Raw genomic sequence first — 22,322 nt, 5'->3', positions numbered from 1 at the left:
TAATTTTTAGAGCAGCTTCTTTGCTCATCTGTACACACATTGTTATAGAGTGGAAGCAGCATATATTTAATTTTACTGGCCATCAGTAGGCACAGACAACAAACACAGCTTCCTACCTTCCTATCCCTGTGGTCAATGGTGTGTTATAATATAATGGGATTAAAAAGTGAAATGGTTGTATTTGAAAACTTAACAGGTCTTTGATTGTCAGGTTTCAAAGGCCTGTTGGTCTGAAGCTGTTCCCCAAATTTTGCCATGTTTTTGGTCAGTCTCTTAAGAATTAGTTGGGGCATTTTAGCAGGCAAGATTGTGAATTCAGTTACATTTATATGCTCTAGACTTTTACATTTTCCTTTACACATCAAGACAGACCAAGTTAATTCTTCCATCCAGTCCTAAGGAGAAAGGACAGTTCAGGCTGAGCCCCCAGGGCATTTATAACCCAGCCAAGCCCTGCAGAGAGTCCTGGCACTCTGAACAGCCCCGACACACTCTTCATTTAGAAAATACTAAATCAGCAAAAAGCGATAATCAGCTTCTCGTTTTCAGAGCAACATAAACTTTGACCTTCTCCAAATTACTGACAACCACGAGGAGCCGACAGCTTTTCCCACTGAACAAACGTGTTCCTTGAGATTCCCTACAGCATTCCCCACCCCTATTTATGTCATATACCCAAAGTAAAGGCGCTTTAATTAGCTCACATCCCATCGTTAAGCGAGTTTCCTAATGCATCCTGACAAGGGCTGCCGGCGGCCGCGGTGGGATTAGCCGGGTATCCCGGGGGAGCCCCGCTGCTCCCGGCCCGCCGGGCCCCCGGGGCTGCGCCGCTTCCCCCCGGGACCTCCTGGGAAGCCGCAGCAGCAGGTGCCCGCTGGCAATAGTTTTGTGTTACAGGCCTGAATGAGTGATCCCTGCAGGAACCGCCGGCTGTTTTCACAGACACACAAGGCAGTCAAAAGTCCACAGCATGAACTTGGAATGACCCCAATTGCGGAGTCACTGGCGGGTTCATCTGGAGGACAACTGTGCTTTATTAAACAACTAATACTCTTAACAGATAATTCCCCTCCCCCCAGCCTTAACTCTTACCGAGCCCCAAGGTCTTCGTGTTTGTTTATTTTTGGGAATGGAATTATTTGCCCTCCTTCACCCCCTTCCTTAAACCCCTCAATATACTGAAAAACAGAGAAAAAGCCTGAAGAAATTCAGTACCTTAAGTTAACAGGTAACAACAAAGTATTCAGAGAGGCCACATTAAGTTTGGTTTTAACATCATCTTTACCAGCTTCCTCGATTTTGATTTCCAAAAGCATTTCCATCTGCACTAACTGCACCACTTAGGCTCTTTCCAGACAATTTCTTTTTCTTGTGACCACCTGTGATCACAGTTGGGATCTGAAAGAATCTCCTGTTTAAAAACCAACAGGCTTTCCATATTCTACTAGATATTTTGAAGGAAAGCCCATGAAGGGACATTAACTGGACTTGCCATTTTGTGTGGGAGAACAGTGAACAGCTCTGAGCTGTTTGGATCTCCTGGTACAGCTTGGCCTTCTGCCCTGGACATAGAAACACGATTTTTACTCCTCAAGGATACACAGTTAAGGAACTTCAAGTTTAAGTCTGTACTATTTAACATTTTCTTCTCAACTCTACAACTTTAAATAAGCAGTTGGGAGGTGCAGTCAGCCATTTATCAAGACTGAAATGATGAATTTCAAACTTACACACCATTTTTTCTCGTTCAGATGCTAATGGTGATATATGGGATAGATGTGCCTGTCTGCCTGACATGTAACCACTCAAAAAATGCAGGTTAAAACTAAACTCCATTTAATCTTTGATAAATGCTTATTTCTAGTGTCACAGTTTATGACTTGGCAACTCTTTGCATACCTCATTTTAAATTCTCCTTTGCTCACTGAATTCTCCAATGAGTCAGCAAAACAGGAAGAGTGCATTTTATTTTACACGAAAATCAGCTGGTAAACCCCTCCAAAATGAAGCTCTAGAGTGGGTTAAAGCTCTCTAATCTCTCTTTTTTTCAATTCTCAAATGGTCACCTGTACATTTCTCTATCCAGCTGTGCATCTCCATGTGTGCAGTTGCTGCATTGTTACAGAACTCTCCCTGTCAGCTGAGCAATTTCTCCTGGGTAAGGCTCACTCAAAACTGCCACCAATGTGTCAGTTTGCTTTTGAATGGGGACATTTAGGACATTAAGTCCACATTAAACCAGTTCTTCCCACAGAATATACCAGCATTTCTGTTCTACCTACACCGATTTCTCCACGTAAAAATACACTGGATTGAAGTGTGTTCACTTTGTGCAAGAAGCTTTGTAAAAGAAAGGCTGAATTTAAACCAAATTGAGAAGAAAACTTTTAACCTAGATGCTGGCCACACACATTTTATCCCATGGTACAAATGAAAACCAGGAAGAAAAAAATACTACTTCAACTGCTCAAAGATGATTCTTTATCCCAAAACCTCTTTCAAAGATACTAATTACAGATTCCAGATGTTCTGCACATTAAAACTGACACTTTCCATGGCTTTTGATTGCCACTAATTGGTCATAAAACTTGCTGTTTTTTCAAACTGGCAGGAAATGGGGAAATGGCCTCATCTGTAATGTTCCTCCAGTACTCAACATTTCTGCCTGGGAATTTCAATTACTTTCCACCTCATCATCTGCACATTTTGATACAGATTCTCACTACTCATGTGAACCTGCACGAGCTGCTTGTCTGTGGATGAAATGCAAGTTAAACTGCAGATGATGATCTGCAGTGCCACCTGGGCAGGCTGCAGAAGCCTCTGCACTACACTGGGAAAGATAAAGATTACACTGAAGAAAACACAGAAAAAGCTACATGTGATCCAAACTGCATAAATCACTTCTGAAATAGAAAAAAATATGATAAATGCTGCTAAATCCCACTACTTCAATACCTCAACTACCATTTGTAAGGGATGACCAGCAGCTTTCTGGAAGGAAAACCCAAATTCGAATCTGTAAGGTTGCCCAAAAAGGTGACATTTATTCCAGCCTTCTTCACCTTTATCCAGTGAGACTGACAGCAACCACACACATTCTGCTCTTAGGAATTAAGGAAAAGAGCCAGGAATCACACAAACATCAGGAACATACACAGTGGTAGGACACTCAGCAAACTCAGAACCCAAACACCACCATGACCTTTCTACAGCATCACTTGATTCTGTTTTAGACTTTTCTGAGGAAAACACCACCATGTATTTCTTTCTCAGGCTTCATATACAAAAGCTTTTGTTAGAAGTTCCCTGACACCAAGGTAGGATTTTACTTTCACTTACTTCCTTGGCATTTTGAGCTAATGTTGCTAGAGCTGAACTGCAGTTACTCCAAAGATGGGAGAATGGCAGTTGTTCTTGCTTCTGAATAGTATCAAAAAAGGAGTGGTTGGTTAAGTGAACTAAGAAACTTTAAATAAAAAGGAACCATCAGCTTTCATTGTTTTAGAAATCTTTCTGTTTTGGGTAGAGCCTGCTCAAACTGTACCTTTCTTCTGTGCTCTGCTACAGCCACTTCTTACTGTATTTACTGCCAACTTTGTTAAAGTTAACATTCATGCAAGTCAAACACTTGTTCAAGATTTGTTTTTAAATAATCCCTTTATTACTTCCTCTTTATTTTCCATTCAGTTATCTTTATCTTCCTGTCACTGCCAGCCAATTGAGATTCTGCATTGATTTTTCTTGTAAGGAGGGTTAAAACTCCCATTTCCCTTTGTGTTGCTTTCATGCTCCTGTTCTACAAATGCCTCCATGCCAAGCACTCACCTGCAGCATCCTTACTAATCTTTAAGTTTTCTTACCTAGTTCTAACACTTCACCTCTTTTCCCATCTCTATTAAGCACCTAAGCATGTCTGCCATCAGTCTGAACTCAGTTGAAATAAATAGATGGAGTGAAAGTCCAGGGCAGAAAGGTTCATCAGCCATAAAATAAAACCAACACTCAAATGCAATTTGCTGCAACTCCCCTCTAGGGAAGTTTTGGCATCTGAGGTGTCTGTCTCCCAGAACCCTGCATGCTTCCCAAAAACCTAACAGGAATGCAGCTGTGACTGATGGTTTACTTCTCCTTAAGAAGCCTAATTAAACTGGAAACTTCAAAGTTCAATATGAAAATTAAGCTCTTTCATGAAGTTCATTAAATTCTTTTTCTCAAGAGGAAGGGAGGTACACCAATTATTTCCATCCTGTATCACAATCTCAGAGTCATAACAACTACACTACTATGTGCTCATAATTCCTAAAAGATAAGAATTCATGGTAGAGGTAGAAAGAAATCAGACATATTAAATACAATATTGACAAGTTCTGAATCTTTTCAATCCTTTTTCACCAGGAATTTCACTATCAGCACAACACTTATTTGCCAGTAATAGATACAACCACACTTACTTTTCCATTTGGAGAACACAAGCTACAGAACAGTTTTGTTCAGCTGCTAATTCAGTGATCAATATTCATTTCTAATTGAAACACATCTGAAGAAACAGGAACAATTTAGGATTTAGTTCTATCATGCCTAACGGGGGAAATAAAAAAAGTGTGGATGCCAAGAATGTGAGACATTTCTACGCATATGGCAACTATAGAAGGCTCCATTCAGAGGGAATGAAATTCCCTCTGGTGTCTATATTTAGGATCAAAGAACTTTTTAAAATACAGAACTTGGAATCTCCAAGGGATAAAAACTACTAAACTGTCTGTAGTGAACTTTATTTAACCTAAGGTTTTGTGCCAATTTAAATACACTGCAGCTCTCCACTTGAAAGAAGGCATTACCCACTGCGTGCTCTGAAATGCATGGAAAAGCCATTACAGGGATAATCAGCACAACTATAAAATAGAAAAGCAATAAAATGACAAAACCAGATACAACTCCAATAGCTTACTTCTTGATTCAGTTCAGCAGTGTTACTTTTAAAGCCATGATTATTGTATTACTCTTTATTTATCTATGTACTCACACCTTAATAGCTAACTCATCTTAAAACCTCGGATAGGTTTTTATTTTACACACTTCGTAAGTCAGGTAGTCAAACAACCAAAATGGAGATTTTTCCCAGCCTTCAGTGCCTGTGCAGGACACAGACTCCTCTAGTTTTGGCTGCTTTAGGTACCAGATCCACAGAATAAGCTGCAAAGACAAGAGCCCTCTGTGGGACAGCTGAATCAGGTGAAAAATTATGCAGTGAAAATACACTTAAAAATACCTTCCTGGAGCACCAGCAGCAAGAGGAAAATGACCTATTGGTTCAGTTTTGTTTCTCTTGACTAACTCAAATTGTTTTTTCTCTCCCCATAATTTTCTTTACATACTTTAGTACTTTACATATCCTAGACACACTCATAAGGCACACACGAGGTAGAACAGAAAGTAAAACAAATTTCTGTTGTACCATGAACACATCCCAAACTGTACTTGAAATGCTGATTTTTTTATCATATGGACATTCCTGGCTTAGTTTTCAAGCAGATTTAAATGCCTAAAAGTAGTGCAACACATAAGGAAGAATTCAACCTGACTATTTGAGTATTTTTTACCATTGTCTTCTATGCAGCAGAATTACGACTCAACCTTTGGAAGGAGGTACATCAAGGAGCTCCAAAATGTACTACTAAACCTTCTTAAATTATGGATTTCTCTCCCTGTTCCAAAAGGACAAATACATAAACCATATAAAAAGCTTTGAAAAGGGAACTGTGTGAGACTTGCATCACAGAGACATTTCTGATATACCAAGGAGAAAGAAAAAAAATACCTGGGAAGACAAATAAATAGTACATGGGGTGATTTTCAAAGGTATAAATGGGAAGCAGGCACTCAGCTCCTGTTGAATTTTGAAAGGAGTTCAGTATTCAACTGCCCTTCTGCCTTTGAAAATCTTCCTTCACAAACCCCTTGGTTACAAATGACTCCAAAGTTCAAAGAATGACCTTGCCCTTGTGGGAAACAGAGGAAGGCTCGTGCCTTTTAAAGGAAGATTTATGAGACTGTTGCTGCAGATGTGACTGTGATGAGGAAACAACACTTTATAGAAAGGAAACTCTAAAGAAACATACTCTATTGGGTGGAGTGGATGGGTCACCAGAGACTACAACCACGAGGACAAAGCATGGACAAAAGTACTCTGCAGACAGATAGAGCTGCCTTCCACAGCTCAGCAAGTCCTCTACCAGACTGCTCATATTTGCAGTGCTGAGAATTACAGCACCACCTGCTAGGAGATTATGGCAGGAATATCAATATAGTATTTTGTTTGAATTTCTTGGAATTGTGCAAAATAGGCTAATGCTGCAAACAAATTTTGATAGAGAATGTGCACGTTATCTTTCCTCGTGGCTCTGCTCTCTGAGTCAGACCCAGCTCTGCACTTAGTGATGGGCTAGGCTTGATAATGTTGGTCTTGAGCTCTCTAATTCTACAGACTCTGCATTTCACATCTTCTGAATTACCTCTTTTCACTAAGGAGGGGAAAAAGCAGATTTCCTTGTATACAAATAAGTGGGAAAGGTTGTTAAAAGGATGAACCATGACAATACATACATACAAAGTTACCCATTAGGAAAATGATAATTAGAGAAATCAAAGGATTTTCAAAAAACCAAACTTACCAACATGTCCTTGTGTCAAAACATCATTACTGCAGTTGTACCCATGAAGGGGTTCATGCCAACACACCATGTATGTAATAAAACATTTCAAGAACATGTTTGCTAAGTGTTAAGTGTACAGCATCTACCATGATCCAAACTGCTTCCTATTTCTGACTCCTGCTTCAGATCATCCCTCTCTTGGGCACTAAATACAGTTATTTTCACTGATGTAATTGAATTCTCTCAGCTGTTATCATGAAGGTCAAAAGCATGTTCACCATGTAGAGACTTTGGAATTAAACTACAGATAAATACAATGCAATCTAGAAATTCCTTATGCTGTGTGGCACAAAACCCCCCAAACCTCAAGTGTTAGCTTAATAATTGCTATTCACATCAGCTTAACCACTTCTCAAAAATAACAGCTAGCAACTCCTGTTATACTAAATAACTCCTTAAATACTCCACCTTTCTCCAGTGCTTCTCCTCTCTATGTAGATTATATACATAATTTAACACAGCTTTGTTCATGTGCATGTAGGAACAAATTATTTCTCTAAATGGTCAACTGTTGATTCAACTTGCAAGTATTTCTACAGCAATAATAGGGCTTTGAGTGGTCCACTGATTCCTGTTTCTGGCATCCCTGGGATGTACAGAAAGCATTTAAGAAAAACAAAATTACACTTCAAACACCATTTTTACTAAACAAACAGGACATAAAGCAATTTTTAGAATGGTCAATAGTTCTATTTGACTTCTTGCCTGTTTTTTGCTTATTATTATAGCAAACTTCAACATCACAATTTTTACCTTTGCAGCAGAGTTTGATACTCCATGAGTGACATTTCTGATGAGACCACCCACATTGCCATACTTTATAAGTCCAGTAACACCTTCTGAAACATCATTCAGTAGACCCATAGGGTTGCCTAGGAAATCCACAGAACCTAGAATCCTTGCTGCCTGACTCAGCAGCTCCTGTAAAATCAAGAGGAAGAATGATGAAGTATTTCTTATGGATCACATTAACACCACCAAGGTTGATGGAAAAAAAAAAACAAACAACATCCCACCCACAACAGAAACTTATGCCAACCCAGGTAGGTTTACTAGAGGAATGAATATAGAAATACCAGTAAAATTAACAACATTTTCATCTTAAAATGCAGTGTATTCTTAGAATTCTTCTGGGATACTACTTCTCCATATACCCAAGAAGCAACACAGCACTGCTTAATAGCCAGGAAGGAATTCCCACATCCTCCTCAATAAGAAGAAGTTCAACCTTTGCCACAACATAATCTCTATCACACTGACCTCCTGGAAGTGTTTCAGAATGTCATTAATGATGAACTCCTGAGTTTCATATGGATGGACCCGAGTGAAAGGATCCAGATTAATCACAGCATCTTCAAATCGGATCAGAGGGAACCCCAGTGTGCTTTTCAAGGCCTGAGTAAATAAAAGATATTGCCATTGTAATTGTTCTCTCTGCTTCTCCTTCACAGCATCCTTTAAATGGGAAACAAACCAAAATTCTCTGAAGCTGCTGGAGTTCTCTACCCTGCAGTGTGGACACTCATACAGAGAACACTCACCCACAAATCTTTTAATTCTAAGCATTGGTAACTTTTTAGCACTAAATTTCTTTAGTAACTCAAGAGTCACTAAGTTTCCAATGCAATCCCTTTCCCACACTTGACAGGAGTATTTTAAACCAAAATGTGTCTAAGATTCCACATGTAACTTTGCTATACTGTTCTGATGTTCAATTAAACCCCAACCCTAAATGAATTTCCTTGACAAAACTGTCTATCTTCCACCCTACTGAACTTCTGTGGAGGGATTAAGTGTCAGGATGAACTGGAATAACATACATAATTTCCTGTAAGCCTGAGGCTCATTTCTTAACATTATGTGGTCTAAAGAAATTCTTTAAACTAGCTTTTCCCATTATTTTTCAAGGAAGAAAACTAAGACTGTAATTAGCTCATAGGCCATCTGTACATTGTAAAAAAACTCATTTAAGGTGGACAAGCTATACATCTAAATACAGACACACATAAATAAATTCATTTTGGAAAAGAAATTATAAGGAAACTAATTTTTTCAGACAGAATGAGGCCCCTTCTTCTTCAGGTCTTGATAATGGCATCTGCCCATTCACCAAGAAGGCAAGAAGCTTCAAACTGATGTTTTATCATTATACATTAATCACCAAAGCTGCCTGGTATAAGGAACACGAGATTTTGTGCCATCTGCAGGCAATTAAGGCAAGTTACAGGTCTGAGTTAAGTTTGCAAGTAAGAAAAGATCTATTTATTTTTTCAGTAAATGGATGACCAACCAGAGTAGTCCTCATTATTCACTTGGGTAGGAAGTAATTTCCTGTTTAACTATCAGGTATTATATAAGGCAACTTTGTTAATACTGGTACCTAATAAAAATAATCTGTCTACACCAAATTACCAGACAGCCATGTCCAAGCCAGAAACATTAGAGGTAGTTAGAAAAACTTCCACAAAGGCTCTACTGTGATAATTCTCTCCCTCCTGCCCTGAACTCTCCTGTGCTACAGAACTGAATTGAACTCTTTCTGTGAAAGTCAATATACAGAATATGCAGGGACTGTTAACATTATGGGGATAAATGTATATGCCAAGTTTTCTCTTGGGAAGGCTGCTGGAGGCTGCCAAGATGGATCCATGTGCAATCCTATACCAAGGGTGGTAGGGAATCCAAACAGAGCAGTGCACAGTGCTGGGTTCTTAAAGGCACTCCCCACTTCCTCAGTCTGCATTTCAGCTAATGGAATTACAAGGGTTTTCATGTTGAAGTTAAAGTGCAACTACATATTCAGGACACTGCTGCTATTATTTAGTGGTAAGGAATATCACATTTCAGGAATATTATAGTTAGGAATATCACAGCCAAAGAATATCCCAGTTAGCTACTGAAGTGTCCTCAGCACAAGGATTCAGTAAAAAGAACACAAGAATGTAGGGCTGGGGATCTTCTGGATTATCTTGGTAAGACTCCATGACAGACATTCATTACACAACACTAAACTCCTCTAGAAGCTTGCTCATCATGGTGTCCTTAGTATCAAGGACAAAAAAAGCCCAGTTGGTGTCTCAGTTTTGGTTTTTTGAAAAGACAGCAGTTCAGTTACTGCACAATAGGGAGGGGTTTTTATGGTTTGGTTGGTTGGTTTTGTTTCAACTCTCCCACCTTGGAGGGAGGTGGTTGTATTAGCTCAGAGAGAACTGAAGTATTTCTGATTGAAATTGTAAATTAATCATTTTTCAAGTGCCAACTGACTGCTGCCACTTCAAAAATGTCCAGGAAGTTCCTAACACACAATTTGGGAACACTGGATGAGGTTATGTTCTGATCATATTCTGGAATCCCTGGTTCACTTACCAACTGTGCCAGATTAATGACCATATGAAAAAGATCAGACTTCTCACCTATTTTAAGGTTCTACTCAATCTTGTTTGACTTTAATTTTCAACTATATGGCACAGTGATCATGCAAATTCTCCAATTCCAATGAAACAACATTTTTTTTAATAAAAACACTCAGAGTTGTCCTGTATTTATGCTCTCCACATTGAAGAACTTATTTTATGATAGTAATTCCCTTTAAGCTCTTTACACTTATTGTAACTAAGGCCCTTTGTAAAGCAGTGAGTCATTAGGCCCAATTGGCTGTGCTTCAACTGAAATTACAAAAATGAAGGACTGTTAGAGAAGAGACTGGAAATTATGCCAATCAAACATCAGAAGTTGCTGGAACTTCTATTATTTTTAACTTGGATAGTGCAGGAGTAAATGGAATCTAAGAGCATCAAGTTAAAGCATCTGTTCCCTTTTCTTCCTCTTCACTGCAAGCCTGCTCTGGGAATGCATTGTGTACCTTGAGATCCAAAGGGAGCTTGTTGGAAGTGAAGACACTCAACTTGATTTGAGGCATACTGATTTTCAGATTTTCAAAGTAGTATCGTTTTTGTGCCCCAGCTTGTTCAACAACCTTCTCATGGAGATTTTCATCATACTTTTCGACTTCTGCATCCAGACAAAACACAGGAATTAGAACCAATTAAAGATAAATAAATATGGGGTTAGGAATGCACACTCTGCTAAGAGTTAACAATCCTCTGCACAAATAAGAAGTATGTGTGACTGCTGGTGTAGCCAGCAAAATTACTCATGCCTTGTGACACGAGGTTGACCTCTCTGAGGCTCAAGAATTTTTTTCAGATCTCTCTGCATCTCTAAAACCTGTTATTTGAGCTTTTAATCTCACTTCTATTTTCTCTTTATCAGCACACAGAAACAAGGAGATAACACATGACTATGCAATGTTCCTACTGTGCAGTGGTGCTCCTGCAGTCTGTTTCCCTCTCTCTGCTTTCTCTGTAATTCCTTACACACTTAACTAGGAATATAATGTACAAAACAAGCTTTCAAATATTCACTACATAATACACAACATGCCTACATGGAAGACATCCAATAAATCAATTTACATGAATGGTGACTCAAATTTGGTCAACATTATCAGGCTCATGTTATTTTTAAGAACACCTGGGTGCTGTGAGGAAGCAGGGCAAAGACAAAAAGTGACCAAGTCTTATGGACTCAGACTTATGAACAATAAAACATGCCAATTCTAAATGAGAAAATTATTTTTGTCTGAATCTAGGATGACATCAGCAGATAAAATACAAATAACATACAGTAAGCAAGGAAAAAAAGAACAAAAGGAGCAAGGTAAGCCAGAACAAAGGGGAGATTAGTTAAAAGGCTTAGAGCAAAATGCAAAATTTCTACTTCTTCCTCATCACTGGAGATCTAAGTTTATAAAATGTGAAATGCAATCCTGTTATTTTTCCAGAGACAATTAAGAGGATACTGTGGATTAGCAAGACAAGAACTCTGGAGCACCATTTGTAGGCTTGGCCCCATTTGGAATCATGCCAAAAATAGTTCTTTTCCTGTGACAGTTATTATGTAACAGTACACAGGCTACTGCATAATAGAAGTGACTTTTTCAATTGCCACTCCAAAACAAACATTTCAGAAAGTTTCCAAAGCACAGATAAACATTAAAATAGGAGGATTAGAATAGCATCTATGAGATCAGAAGATTGAAAAGGTCTGTCTTGCCTCAGTGAATGAAAGAAAACTTACATTACAATTAAAACCAGGGGTATGGATGCCAACACAAAGGTCAGACAAAATTTTCTTGCAGTGAAGCAAGAGGAACTGCCCAAGGAACAAATTAACACAGATCCCACTTCCAGCCCTCAGTTAAATAAACAAACTAAACAAATCACTAAACAAAGTGGCTTTGCTAAATTAATAACACAATTTCTTTTAACCCAGTTCAGATGAATCCAGATACAGGAACTGGAAATGAATAATGAACTTTTTCCAGAGACAGGCTGGATGTGGGCCATCACCTGAGCTCTGCAGCAGGCACCAACACCCATCAACAGCTTCACAGGGGCCACTGAGGCATTCCCAGCTCTCTTCAAGAGTGGGAGGTTCCACACAGCCAGGAGTGTGCTGGTGTTTTCTACTTATTTTATAAGCAGAGATCATAAAACTCCTGTACATTGTAAAACTGGGCTGTGCAATTTTATACCACACCTGATTCCGACTGGTTGTAGCCAAAGAAACTCAACAGCTTCAGAAGTAGCTTCTCCTCAATTTGAACTGTGAACTTTCTGGCAGTGATCATCAGATGCTACAGAGATAAAAAAGTCTCAGTTTACATCATTAACACCAGAAATATAATCTATGTAAGCTGTTAAAAAGGACAACATGCTCTATTTCAATGGAATATTTTCACTTTCATGGATTTGTAGCAAGACTCCCACCTTCAAAATGTCTTTGGTAGCTTTCTTCACTTCAAGTTATCTACAACTATTGATAATTATTTCAATTTTCTGGAAGACATTGTTCTTTAATACCTAATCCTGACACTTTAAAATCTTAAGTGCATTTCCAACACTAAAATCAAAGCAGTCAAAATACTTGTGTGAAGATTCCAAGTGAGAAAGTAAGTCTTGACAACCAACTCAGTTTTGCCCTCACAGTACATACCACAGTCAGTGGATAAATTTATAACAAACATTTCCAAATGGCTGCAGTGCACAGAACTGGGTTTATGCAGCAAGATAACAGCTTATCAGAGAGGATTTATAACCTTGTACTCAACTCCTGAACAGCAAAACATCAATATTCTGTGTTATAGTTCTCAGGAGAGAATTACTGCCTTGAAAAGTAAGGTCACAGACATGGAGAAACAGGGACTGGTTTGTCACATTTTCAAACATGAGAAGGTGGACACTGTGTCCTTTAAGCTTCAGAATTCTTTCAACAAAGTGTATTTCACAAACCACTGAATTCAGACAAGTTTCAGTAAAAATTAAGAACAGGAAAGGTCATTTAAGCAAAGTAATACCTATTATTACTTACACAAACAAAACACTGTGCTTTACCTTGTATATATCAGTCAGTGCATTTTTACTGGGAAATTTCATGGCATTGACTTGCACAGCAGGCCCAAGGTCCAAGGGCTCATTCTCACTCATACTGGGTGTCAGAAAGAGCATAAAAGGCCGTGTGGTGCCAATAAGTTGGTTGTCCACCTACAAAATGGACAGAAAACAGAACTGAAACTCCAGTGATATTTAGGAATTAAAATCTCAGTCCCAGCTCTAAACATTTTTGTAACCTATTATGACTCAAAACACTGAAGATGAATAAATGAATTTGTTTCAAAATGGCAAATACCTGTATATCATGCACACTGAGCTCTAGCACCTGACTGGTTGAGAGCTGAGTGTAGTGGACATGAATTCTGGTGAGGCTTGCAAACACAAGCTCTTCAGGGACTTTGTTGACCAAAGACAATCCTATTCCACCTTCCAGTTTCACCAGCACCTGAGAACAGAAGGAGAAAAAAACCCACCACTAACAAACCAGCACTGAAAAAACCTGTGATAGCAAATACACATTTCTGCAGAGAAATTTTTTATTTTAGGATTATCTTTAGAGAGACTGAGCAGCTCACTGACAATTAGTCTTAGAATCAAGAGGGTTAAGGCACATTAAGGCACATTAAGCCAAATTCTAAGAATGACAAGTTGTAGCAGGAAAATCTAAAGTTCATAACACAAGGTCATCATCAGGAGATGTTACTGACCATCATCCCCCTCCTGAAATCTAGAAAGGACAATTAAAATTAAAAATTAAAGTAAAAAGGATAAGTACTAGTTGTCATATCTTACTTCTAACTCCCGTTCTGTATCTGGATTTTTGAACTTGCGCAGATCTTGTTCCGTAACTGGAAGTTCTTCTCCTTCACTGAATGAACGATCATTTCTACGCTGGTTCAAATCACTTATCTGAAAACAAATAAATTACTACAATGACCCCTGTCACATATATAATTAACAGTTACATTGGCCTACCTTAGCAAATTATCTTTTTTAAAAATTAAGGACAAGGAAAACTTCTGTAGTAACTACTTCTGGTTTATGATATTCCCATCCCCTTCATGTCATTATAAAGGCAGCTTTTCACAAGGATTTAAAGATGTAATGAAGAAAAAGAGGATTTCCAGTGTAAGCAAAGAATGGAACTAGATTCTGTCACCTGCAGAACCCTAGTTGGCCCATCTGGCACAACTCTCACAGTCAGTACTCCTGAGCCAGGCCTCATCTTTTGGTTTGTGAACTGCTGTTCAGGTGGAACTGGCCCTAAAAGTTCAAGTGAGTTATCAGGACCAAGAACAACTTCAGCTCCATCATGAAGACCCTGCAGTCCTCCCTTTGCCTGGAGAAAGAACAAAGAGTAGGGAAAGAAAATTAAGTAATTAAGTGATAACTTCAGATAACTATTTACATATATTAATTTAAAATTGTATTTTACTTTCCTCTCCTTATTCTTCAGAACTGAAAGAAGAGCAATCCAGCAGCATTTTACTTGATATTACTAAAGTTTCTGCTAACTCACATTTAATCAGTTGGCAGATAAAAGAAGCAGTCAAGATTGATAATTAAGTAATTGATAATTAGGTGGGTAATCCATAATTAAGTGGGAATTAAGCATTCCCACTAAACATTTAAAACTGAAGCTATCACACCATCAAGGGACATTGGAAAATTCTTCTTATAAAGTTTTCCAAAATTGTAGAAAGCTTTTTAAAAGATGAAATCTGGACCTGTAGATAAAAATGTAAATCCTTACTGAGTCAAAATCTAAAGACAGCAATACAGAGCTTTTTTGGTTACTTCAAATAGTAACTTACTACACTGCAGTAATTTGATTGCAAAATGAACAATGCAATATTATGGCACTAACTAAAATACTTTTCTAATTTCTAATTAATACTGCAAGATCTTTAATGATTTAAAATTATTAACATTCAAATGTAAACTTAAAACATAAGCTGCTTGCACAAGTTTGCTTTGCTCTGTATTCTGAACTTGCCTCAAAGCTTTTAGTTCAATTCAATACTAAGCCCAAATGTCTCTGTCCTCTACATCAGCAACAAACAAAACAGGTTTAACATATAATCAGCACTGACCTGGACAACAAGTCCATGGATGCCACAGGTCAGCTTCCCATCCCGAAAGCTCCAGGTCTGGGTGGTGCTGCGCCGCCGATCCGGCCTTCTCAGCATCAGCGGCTCGTACCTGCAGGGGAAGCCCCAGCGCTCAGAGATGCACCTCAGAACTTCCACTCTGCACTTGTGTTAATGCTGAGCATTTATTCTGCCCCAGGTCATTTCCTAATCTCTCTTCTGAAGGGCTCTGTCAACAGTCACCTGCTGAAAAGCCCTGCTTTTACAAGTATTTGCAAGTCACACAGGTGATGATGTTTTATAAAAACAGATAAAATCCAGCTCTTCCACATGCCTTCAGAACAATGTCTTTCCATATTCAGAGAATATCATATTAAGTATGTTTTCAAAGACATTGCTGGAAACCCCCATCAGGTTCCTGAGGAGTTTTATTTCAGTACCTGTTATCTGTGACAGCTGCCAGGCCTGCGATATCCAAAATCATACTGGAGTCCTCGGAGCGAGGAGAAGGTTTGTGAGGGTTGTGAGGAACTGAAGAACCTTCATGGCAAAGCATTCCTGAGTCTGTCATCCTCCAGAGCTGGGATCGCTTTCCTGGCTCCTGTCTCAGAAAAATTCAACATTTAAATACAGTACAGAGCAAATATTTTAGTTCTGTTTTGCTATTAGAGGCTTTGAATTGTAATTCCTGGAATGATTTGCATACATTTAATTTCAGAGCTGTGAATTAGGAACTAGTTTGAATAAAGGCTTCTGCTTGAACTCTGATATTCAATGAATACACAACAGCAGCCAGATGCAGAGCTGCATTTAAAAGCTGTTTGTTAATCTCAGCATTATTTAAACACCGTTTCTATTTCTTAAGAGCTCCAGAAACAGATGACTTGGCTTCCAATGCTCCTGAAAAGGAAGCATGTCCCACCTTGCAACTTCATGAGAATATCCAACACACAACTACCGTATTCTGTTGTCTTGGAGGCATTTACAACCTTCCTTGCTACTTTATTCTGATTCCTTTTTCTGTCACCTTTACCCCTACAAAAGTCTTATACAGAAACACCACCATAATTCAAAATAACCTATCACTTTGCAGTCTTTTTCTACCCTTTAAAAGTCAGAATTTTTTTTAGTGTTGTCCTACTCTCAGCATTTCATTTTACTTCAGCACATAGCAAAAGTATTATAAAAAAAAAAATAGTCAAATGTGTCCTGGTACCTTCTTTTTCAGCAAAACTCGTTGAGTCTTTGGAGACACATCAAGGACAAGCTCTGCATTTGCAGCATCCTTGTTTGATGTAACTGGTCTTACACCTGGCTCCTGTAACCTGGAACATCATGAAAACAACATCATGTTTGTTCAGAGCAGCAGCTTCTCTTGTAGCATGAATTAGATCTGCACCAAAATGCAAACTGGAAGTTTACACTTCCAATGCAGCCCACTAGACTAACATTTACATTTTCCCCTCTTGTTAGGAATTCTCAGGGCAAGCTGGTAACTTGAATTATCTTCTTAAAAGGGGCTTGGATTTCTCACTGGAACTAGGTACTTCACAGGCAAAATTGATGAATTAAAAGATGCTTTTCTACCTCATCTTGAGGAAAGTAACAAAGCCCTTTATCAATCTCCCAGAGCTGTCTTCAGTAGCATAAAACCAGTGCAAGCTTAAACCTGACAGGCATCTTGTAAATAGGTGTGACTTGTGGAAAAGTGTCCTTTATACACCAGAAGACATTAATTCCCCAGATGGGGACCCCAAACATCCTGACTCTTCTGAGACCACAAAGTGGGGTCACAACAGATGCCAGATGCTAAATCCTTTTCACTGTGACAGAATAAACAGTGTCAAGCTGCACCTCTAAAGCAAAGGTACCATGTACAAATGAGGTAAAATAAACAAATTACTGATAGCCAGACAACTTCTGAATTTGGCATTTCTTCTGCTAGCTACAAGACAGATGAAAGTTTAACTTCATGTGAAAAACTTTTGAATGGTAACCATTAAAAGAACAATAATAATAATTTGATATTACTTAATTAAAGCTTAATGTGAATGCTAAAAATATTTCCATCAAAGATATAAAGAATTACCCTGAGAAAGTATATGTAGCAGCAATATAGATGAAATTTTCATAGTAAAGCTGCTTGCTGTCTTGGAAGTCATTCATGCAGCAGACAACCTCTGAGGAGCCTGCTCCTTTCACTGTCAGCATGATGAAGGGAGGCAGGACGGGCTCATCCCATGCATAATCCAGAGAGGTCATGGGCTTCACATCAGTGGACAGCCTGGGCTCCACCACCCCATGCTGCTTAAACACAACTGGCACCTGGAACAGTCAGCAAGGAGGAGTTTGTTCATACAGGAACTGCTCATCAGACAGGCTTTTTGCTATCACTTGCTCATTTACCAGGAGCTGATAACTGAAATGTGTTCAGTTCACTTCTTTATTTCCACCCCCCAATCATTTCCATATTCTTCCATTCAGATCTCAAGTAGAGTCTTAAAGGGATGAGAAACATCATCTTTGCTTTTATCTGTTATTTGTGGTTCAAAACATCTGCAGGTCCATGGAGCACCTCAAACCATCTAAATGATGAGACTAGGACAGATTAAATATCATCCCCCTCACTGATAACAGTTCTCTTCCTTGTAAGACTTCTAAAGCACTCATGAAAGCCACATTACCACTATCATTTGAAAAAGATGACATAGCTGTGTACTACCAATTTTTACCAGAACTTCAGAAAATTACAGTTATTACAGACAAATACACAGACTTGCATTTTATTTCACGGCATAAGTTAGCTCAAAACTTCTAACAAATACAGAAGAACTACTTTTCTTACTTAAAAAAGTAAAGGAAAAATTATGGGGTTTGGTTGTTTTACCTTGGAAAAGTTGTCAATGCGGAAAGGTGGCGGTAACTGGTCGGTGTCGCTGAACGCAATGCGGTACGTGGCTCCTTGGAGGGTGATTTCTACTCTTAAGAAATAACATTTTCCCAGGGTGTCCCTGAACAAGAACACAGTGCAAAACAAGTAAAATTTCTGATCTGCATTATCTGCAGCATTAAACAGCTGCTTCTATCAAAACACAGCAGCTGCAGAAGATTTATGGGTCACAGCTACCTCATATTAATGTGGAACGAATTGTTCTTGTTGACCTCAAAGCCCCCAGACCAAATGCAGTTTGGGACATCCATCAGCCTCACACACAACAGCTGATCATAATCATTCCGTGGCCAGTGGAACACCACACTGGAACCAGGGAGGGTGGAGATGTAGCCATCAGGATTGCTTGTTCCCTAGGAACAGAAATTGGTAAATAATAGCTAAATAATCCCAGCACTGAAAAATCCACTATTAACCTATACACCTCTAAAATACAAACACAGCCACTCTTCTGTCAGATGCTGCAATTGGAATAACGAGGAAGATCCTCATAACCAGCCAACAATACTTCCAAGAACAAAGTCTGCTCCTCTTGGTGAGCAGATGCTGTGACTCAGTCCAGTGCTGCACTGAAAAGTCACCACCAGGAAGTTTCTTACCCGACCTCTGGCAAATTCCCGCTGAACAAAAGCCAGTTTGTAGCTTGATTTATTGTCTAACAGGTACCGAGGAGCAAAGGTGACCATGCAGGTGTCAATGTAACGGCCTCTGCCTTTTTTTACATCAATACCTGGTAATAAAAACAAGGTGAAAATATAGTTGTTATTTACAAAAGAAAAAGACAGCTGCCACAATATATTTTAGAGAACACAAGTTAGTTCTTGGGTTCCTGAGATGAAGTCTTTGTGCCATACCACTGCCTTGCACTGGAACACTATTTTAACCAGTAAATGTAACCTTATGCCATTTGTTACCCTCTATTTCTCAAGTACAACTTAGATACTGAAGATAACAAATCCCAAAACAATTCCCAGTCACAGGTATATCAATGGAAGCAATTATTTCACTTTTAAACATATGAAAATCTCCTCCACAATCACTGTGCAGTAACTTCCAGAATCTCATTTAATTCAGAACTAAAACCTGCTTGCACCTCATGTACAGCAGGAGCACAAGGAATCCAGAATCTGCACTCCTGCACATCAACCTATGCACCACTGAGTAAAACCCACAGACACTCAAAATAATCACAGTAATGTCATGGGATTTAGAATGTACTTGGAATTAACATACAAACATAAAAACACACAAGCAGAACAGTTTGACTGTGTAGTTTTTAACAGTCAGTGATGAAATGCAAAATTAAAAAATAACTGAAAACTAATTTTTAATTTCTAGTAAAATTCAAAACAAAGATAAAAATTCTTAGAACACAATGTTTTGTTTAATAGTTTTCTCTGGAGCCTCCAAAGCATTTAAGAAGATCTGTTTCTCTGCCACAAGTGTTCTGTTTCTGGTGTCACTGACACTGTTATCTCACCAAGAGTTCCACAGGGTTTTCCAGTGCTCCCAGCACCACCTACCAATGTTATAGATGAGGCCAGGCCGGTTTCCATGCTGGATCACCTTCAGGGCTCTGACACCACTACCACCATCCAGGGAGAAACCCTGGCACCAGCCAGGCATTCCCTCAGGATGGATTCCTCTTCCAACCCGCATCGTGCAGCTAAGGGTAAGAAGAAAACACTAAGATTTAGTAATTTAAATGAAGGATCAGGTAGCAACACAATGCTGGTGATCAAATACATGCCCAGATAGAAAAAGAACATTTGTGTCTGGATACAGAAGCATTTGAAGCCATGGTAAATCTCTTACTGAATGATTCATTCTGCATTTCTGCCATGAGCCCTTTCAACACACTGGTAAGGACTCCATGGCCATGTCCTGTAAAAAGCTTGGCAATTTCCAGACTGATTAATCATGATAGAAATTTGTGTGTCTTTTTGAAAATAGAAATAAAAAATTAAAATTTGGGTTAAACTGAGACACAACAGAATTGGCCAACCAAGGAGCTTTCAGTAGGAAATGTCTAAGAATTCAATATGTTCAACACAGTATTAAAAAACTTTATCATTTCACAGGTCACCTTAATACATTCATGTTTTTAAAGTTCCTCCTGATTGCCCTTCTTACTCACAAGTTTGGCTGTTCTTTATCAGCATAACAGAACAGAAGTGGACTGAGGCTTCTAGCAAGCTCATGCTCTTCAAACTGACCAGCTGCATCTGTTTTTGCATTATCTTGTCTGAAGATTAGGGGCAATCCTTTAAGGAAACACAGAAGAAAAGAGCATTAAACCACACATCACCTTTGTACAAGTCAAAATGAGAATGGTAAAAATTTCAAATTAAGATTTTTTTGTTGTAGTATTTTAGCCATTACTGTGCATGAATTCTCCTTCTAGTTCTTCATCTAATCTTCTTAAAACAGCTGTTCCTGACTGCAGGTCATGAGATTGGTGTGTGCAGACCTGGAATTATCAGTGGATGTGCACACAGACTCACTGCAATTCACACCGTTGCCTTCACAAGGCATTTCAGTCTTTGAAAACCACAAATTTTAACAGTCATCTAATCTATATTGACTTATTGGGAGGTACAACAGCTCATGTTTGAAAATCTGTAATATTTCAACTCAATGTCTAAGTTATCTGCTGTAACATGCATCAAACAGTAGCTGCTGGCCCTATTAAAAACATAAATTCTTACAACCTTTACTCCTCTTAAAGTAGCATTGAAAAGCTTTATTTGGCTAGAAAGAACATCAAAATACTACAGGAAATCCTCATTTCCCACTTCATGATTAGAACAGAACCTGCCTGTTTTGTTGATTAACCAATATGGAGCTGAAATGAGTATTTTTAGGGAGCCTTCAGCACGACACACGATCCGTATGGTCAGATTGAGCAGCCGTTTATTGACGTCGTACAATCGCATCCGCACCATGTAGTTTTGTGTCCCTGGAGGAATCAACAGCTCTTTGCACACTGGGAAGTTTTCTAGCAACACCCCTGTGAAACAAAACAAAGCAGAGCAAAATAAAACGTCACCCAGGCAAACATGAGTTTTTGAGAAGTGCTTAAGTTGGTGTTTCACATAACTTGATCTCCTGAAATATTTCATAGAGCTCACCCGGATCAACTTTGAAATCTGCCCAGTATCATAAACCCTGACCTCAGGAAGAAATGCCTCAATTTAAGTCACAAACAGCAAAACAAGTTCTGTAAGGGACCCTGCTTAGGGCTAATTATTGCTTTAGGCATTACAAGTCTAGCCAGTGCTGAATAACTCTACATCACAACATCAACTATTTCTGTCAAAAAGAAAACAGCAAAACCACCCAAAGTATTAGGAGCTTATTTGATTTATTCCCCTCTTTACCACTGCTCTCCCCAGTTCCCAGTCTCAGGAAAACAAGAACTGAACAAGGAACATTCTAAGTGACAGCTGAGGAGGAATGATGGCAGTATTGGGTTGGTTTTTTTCCAATGTGTTTTCACTTCGTTATTAAAAATAAGAAGCCCTGCAACCCAATGAAATTATCATTTAAATGCTTTCTGTTTTTCCATAGATGCTTGCAGAAACAAGTTCCCTGGAGGTACAGAGAGGAGCAGTAAATGTTCCCTGGGGATCAGCCTTACCAAGCTCAATGTTCTGGGCAGTGTCAGCCGTGTGCAAGGCAGCCTCTTTGCCAGGCTTCAGCGTCCCACTGATGGGCAAACCCTTCACGTAGAACTCCAGCTCACAAGGCAGCAGATTGCAGATCACCACCGTTGGCAGGAGATAAATGGTATGCCCAGGCTGCCTGAAAATCTGCTTAGCACTGTCAGAGAATATGCTGGAAGGCATGTAATCTGGGTAATTTTCCTTCTTTATGGCAACACAAAACCTGGGAATGCCGACATGTGAGAAGTCAGTGAATTTGACAGAATGATTAAAACCTGTCTTTCTGTATTGCACTAAGTCCTCAAAGATGCTCTAACTTCAGGGTTGATAAGAAAAACAGCACTTAGAGTTGCTCTCCACATAATCACTTTGTAGATTATGGTAAGGTATTTTATATTTATGTCTGACAGTAAGACTACATGAGTTTTCTGATTTTAATCAAAGAC

General features: G+C 38.9%; 1 protein-coding gene across 8 annotated transcripts in view; it reads right to left on the bottom strand.

The window, feature by feature from the left end:
- VPS13D (vacuolar protein sorting 13 homolog D) overlaps nucleotides 1-22,322 on the bottom strand; it is a 96,652-nt gene that overhangs the window by 30,706 nt on the left and 43,624 nt on the right. For all 8 annotated transcript variants that reach the window (XR_004500055.1, XR_001524775.2, XM_033519304.1 and 5 more), the window contains 19 exons: nucleotides 21,852-22,099; nucleotides 21,030-21,221; nucleotides 20,349-20,475; nucleotides 19,735-19,877; nucleotides 18,811-18,941; nucleotides 18,389-18,564; nucleotides 18,149-18,272; nucleotides 17,351-17,586; nucleotides 16,478-16,586; nucleotides 15,702-15,862; nucleotides 15,265-15,373; nucleotides 14,331-14,510; nucleotides 13,964-14,080; nucleotides 13,467-13,616; nucleotides 13,172-13,321; nucleotides 12,318-12,414; nucleotides 10,579-10,727; nucleotides 7,977-8,111; nucleotides 7,470-7,637 (listed from right to left, as the gene is read on the bottom strand). Coding sequence is in view for 6 of the 8 variants with exons in the window: in XM_033519304.1 (XP_033375195.1) it covers nucleotides 7,470-7,637; nucleotides 7,977-8,111; nucleotides 10,579-10,727; nucleotides 12,318-12,414; nucleotides 13,172-13,321; nucleotides 13,467-13,616; nucleotides 13,964-14,080; nucleotides 14,331-14,510; nucleotides 15,265-15,373; nucleotides 15,702-15,862; nucleotides 16,478-16,586; nucleotides 17,351-17,586; nucleotides 18,149-18,272; nucleotides 18,389-18,564; nucleotides 18,811-18,941; nucleotides 19,735-19,877; nucleotides 20,349-20,475; nucleotides 21,030-21,221; nucleotides 21,852-22,099 (2,902 nt within the window). In the remaining 2 variants the exon portion in view is untranslated. The remainder of the gene's footprint in view (nucleotides 1-7,469; nucleotides 7,638-7,976; nucleotides 8,112-10,578; nucleotides 10,728-12,317; nucleotides 12,415-13,171; nucleotides 13,322-13,466; nucleotides 13,617-13,963; nucleotides 14,081-14,330; nucleotides 14,511-15,264; nucleotides 15,374-15,701; nucleotides 15,863-16,477; nucleotides 16,587-17,350; nucleotides 17,587-18,148; nucleotides 18,273-18,388; nucleotides 18,565-18,810; nucleotides 18,942-19,734; nucleotides 19,878-20,348; nucleotides 20,476-21,029; nucleotides 21,222-21,851; nucleotides 22,100-22,322) is intronic.

Source organism: Parus major, chromosome 21, assembly GCF_001522545.3.
Source record: "Parus major isolate Abel chromosome 21, Parus_major1.1, whole genome shotgun sequence".
Lineage (NCBI taxonomy): Eukaryota > Metazoa > Chordata > Aves > Passeriformes > Paridae > Parus > Parus major.
Note: the sequence above shows the minus strand (reverse complement) of the source record. Positions and strands in the feature narration are given on the sequence as shown.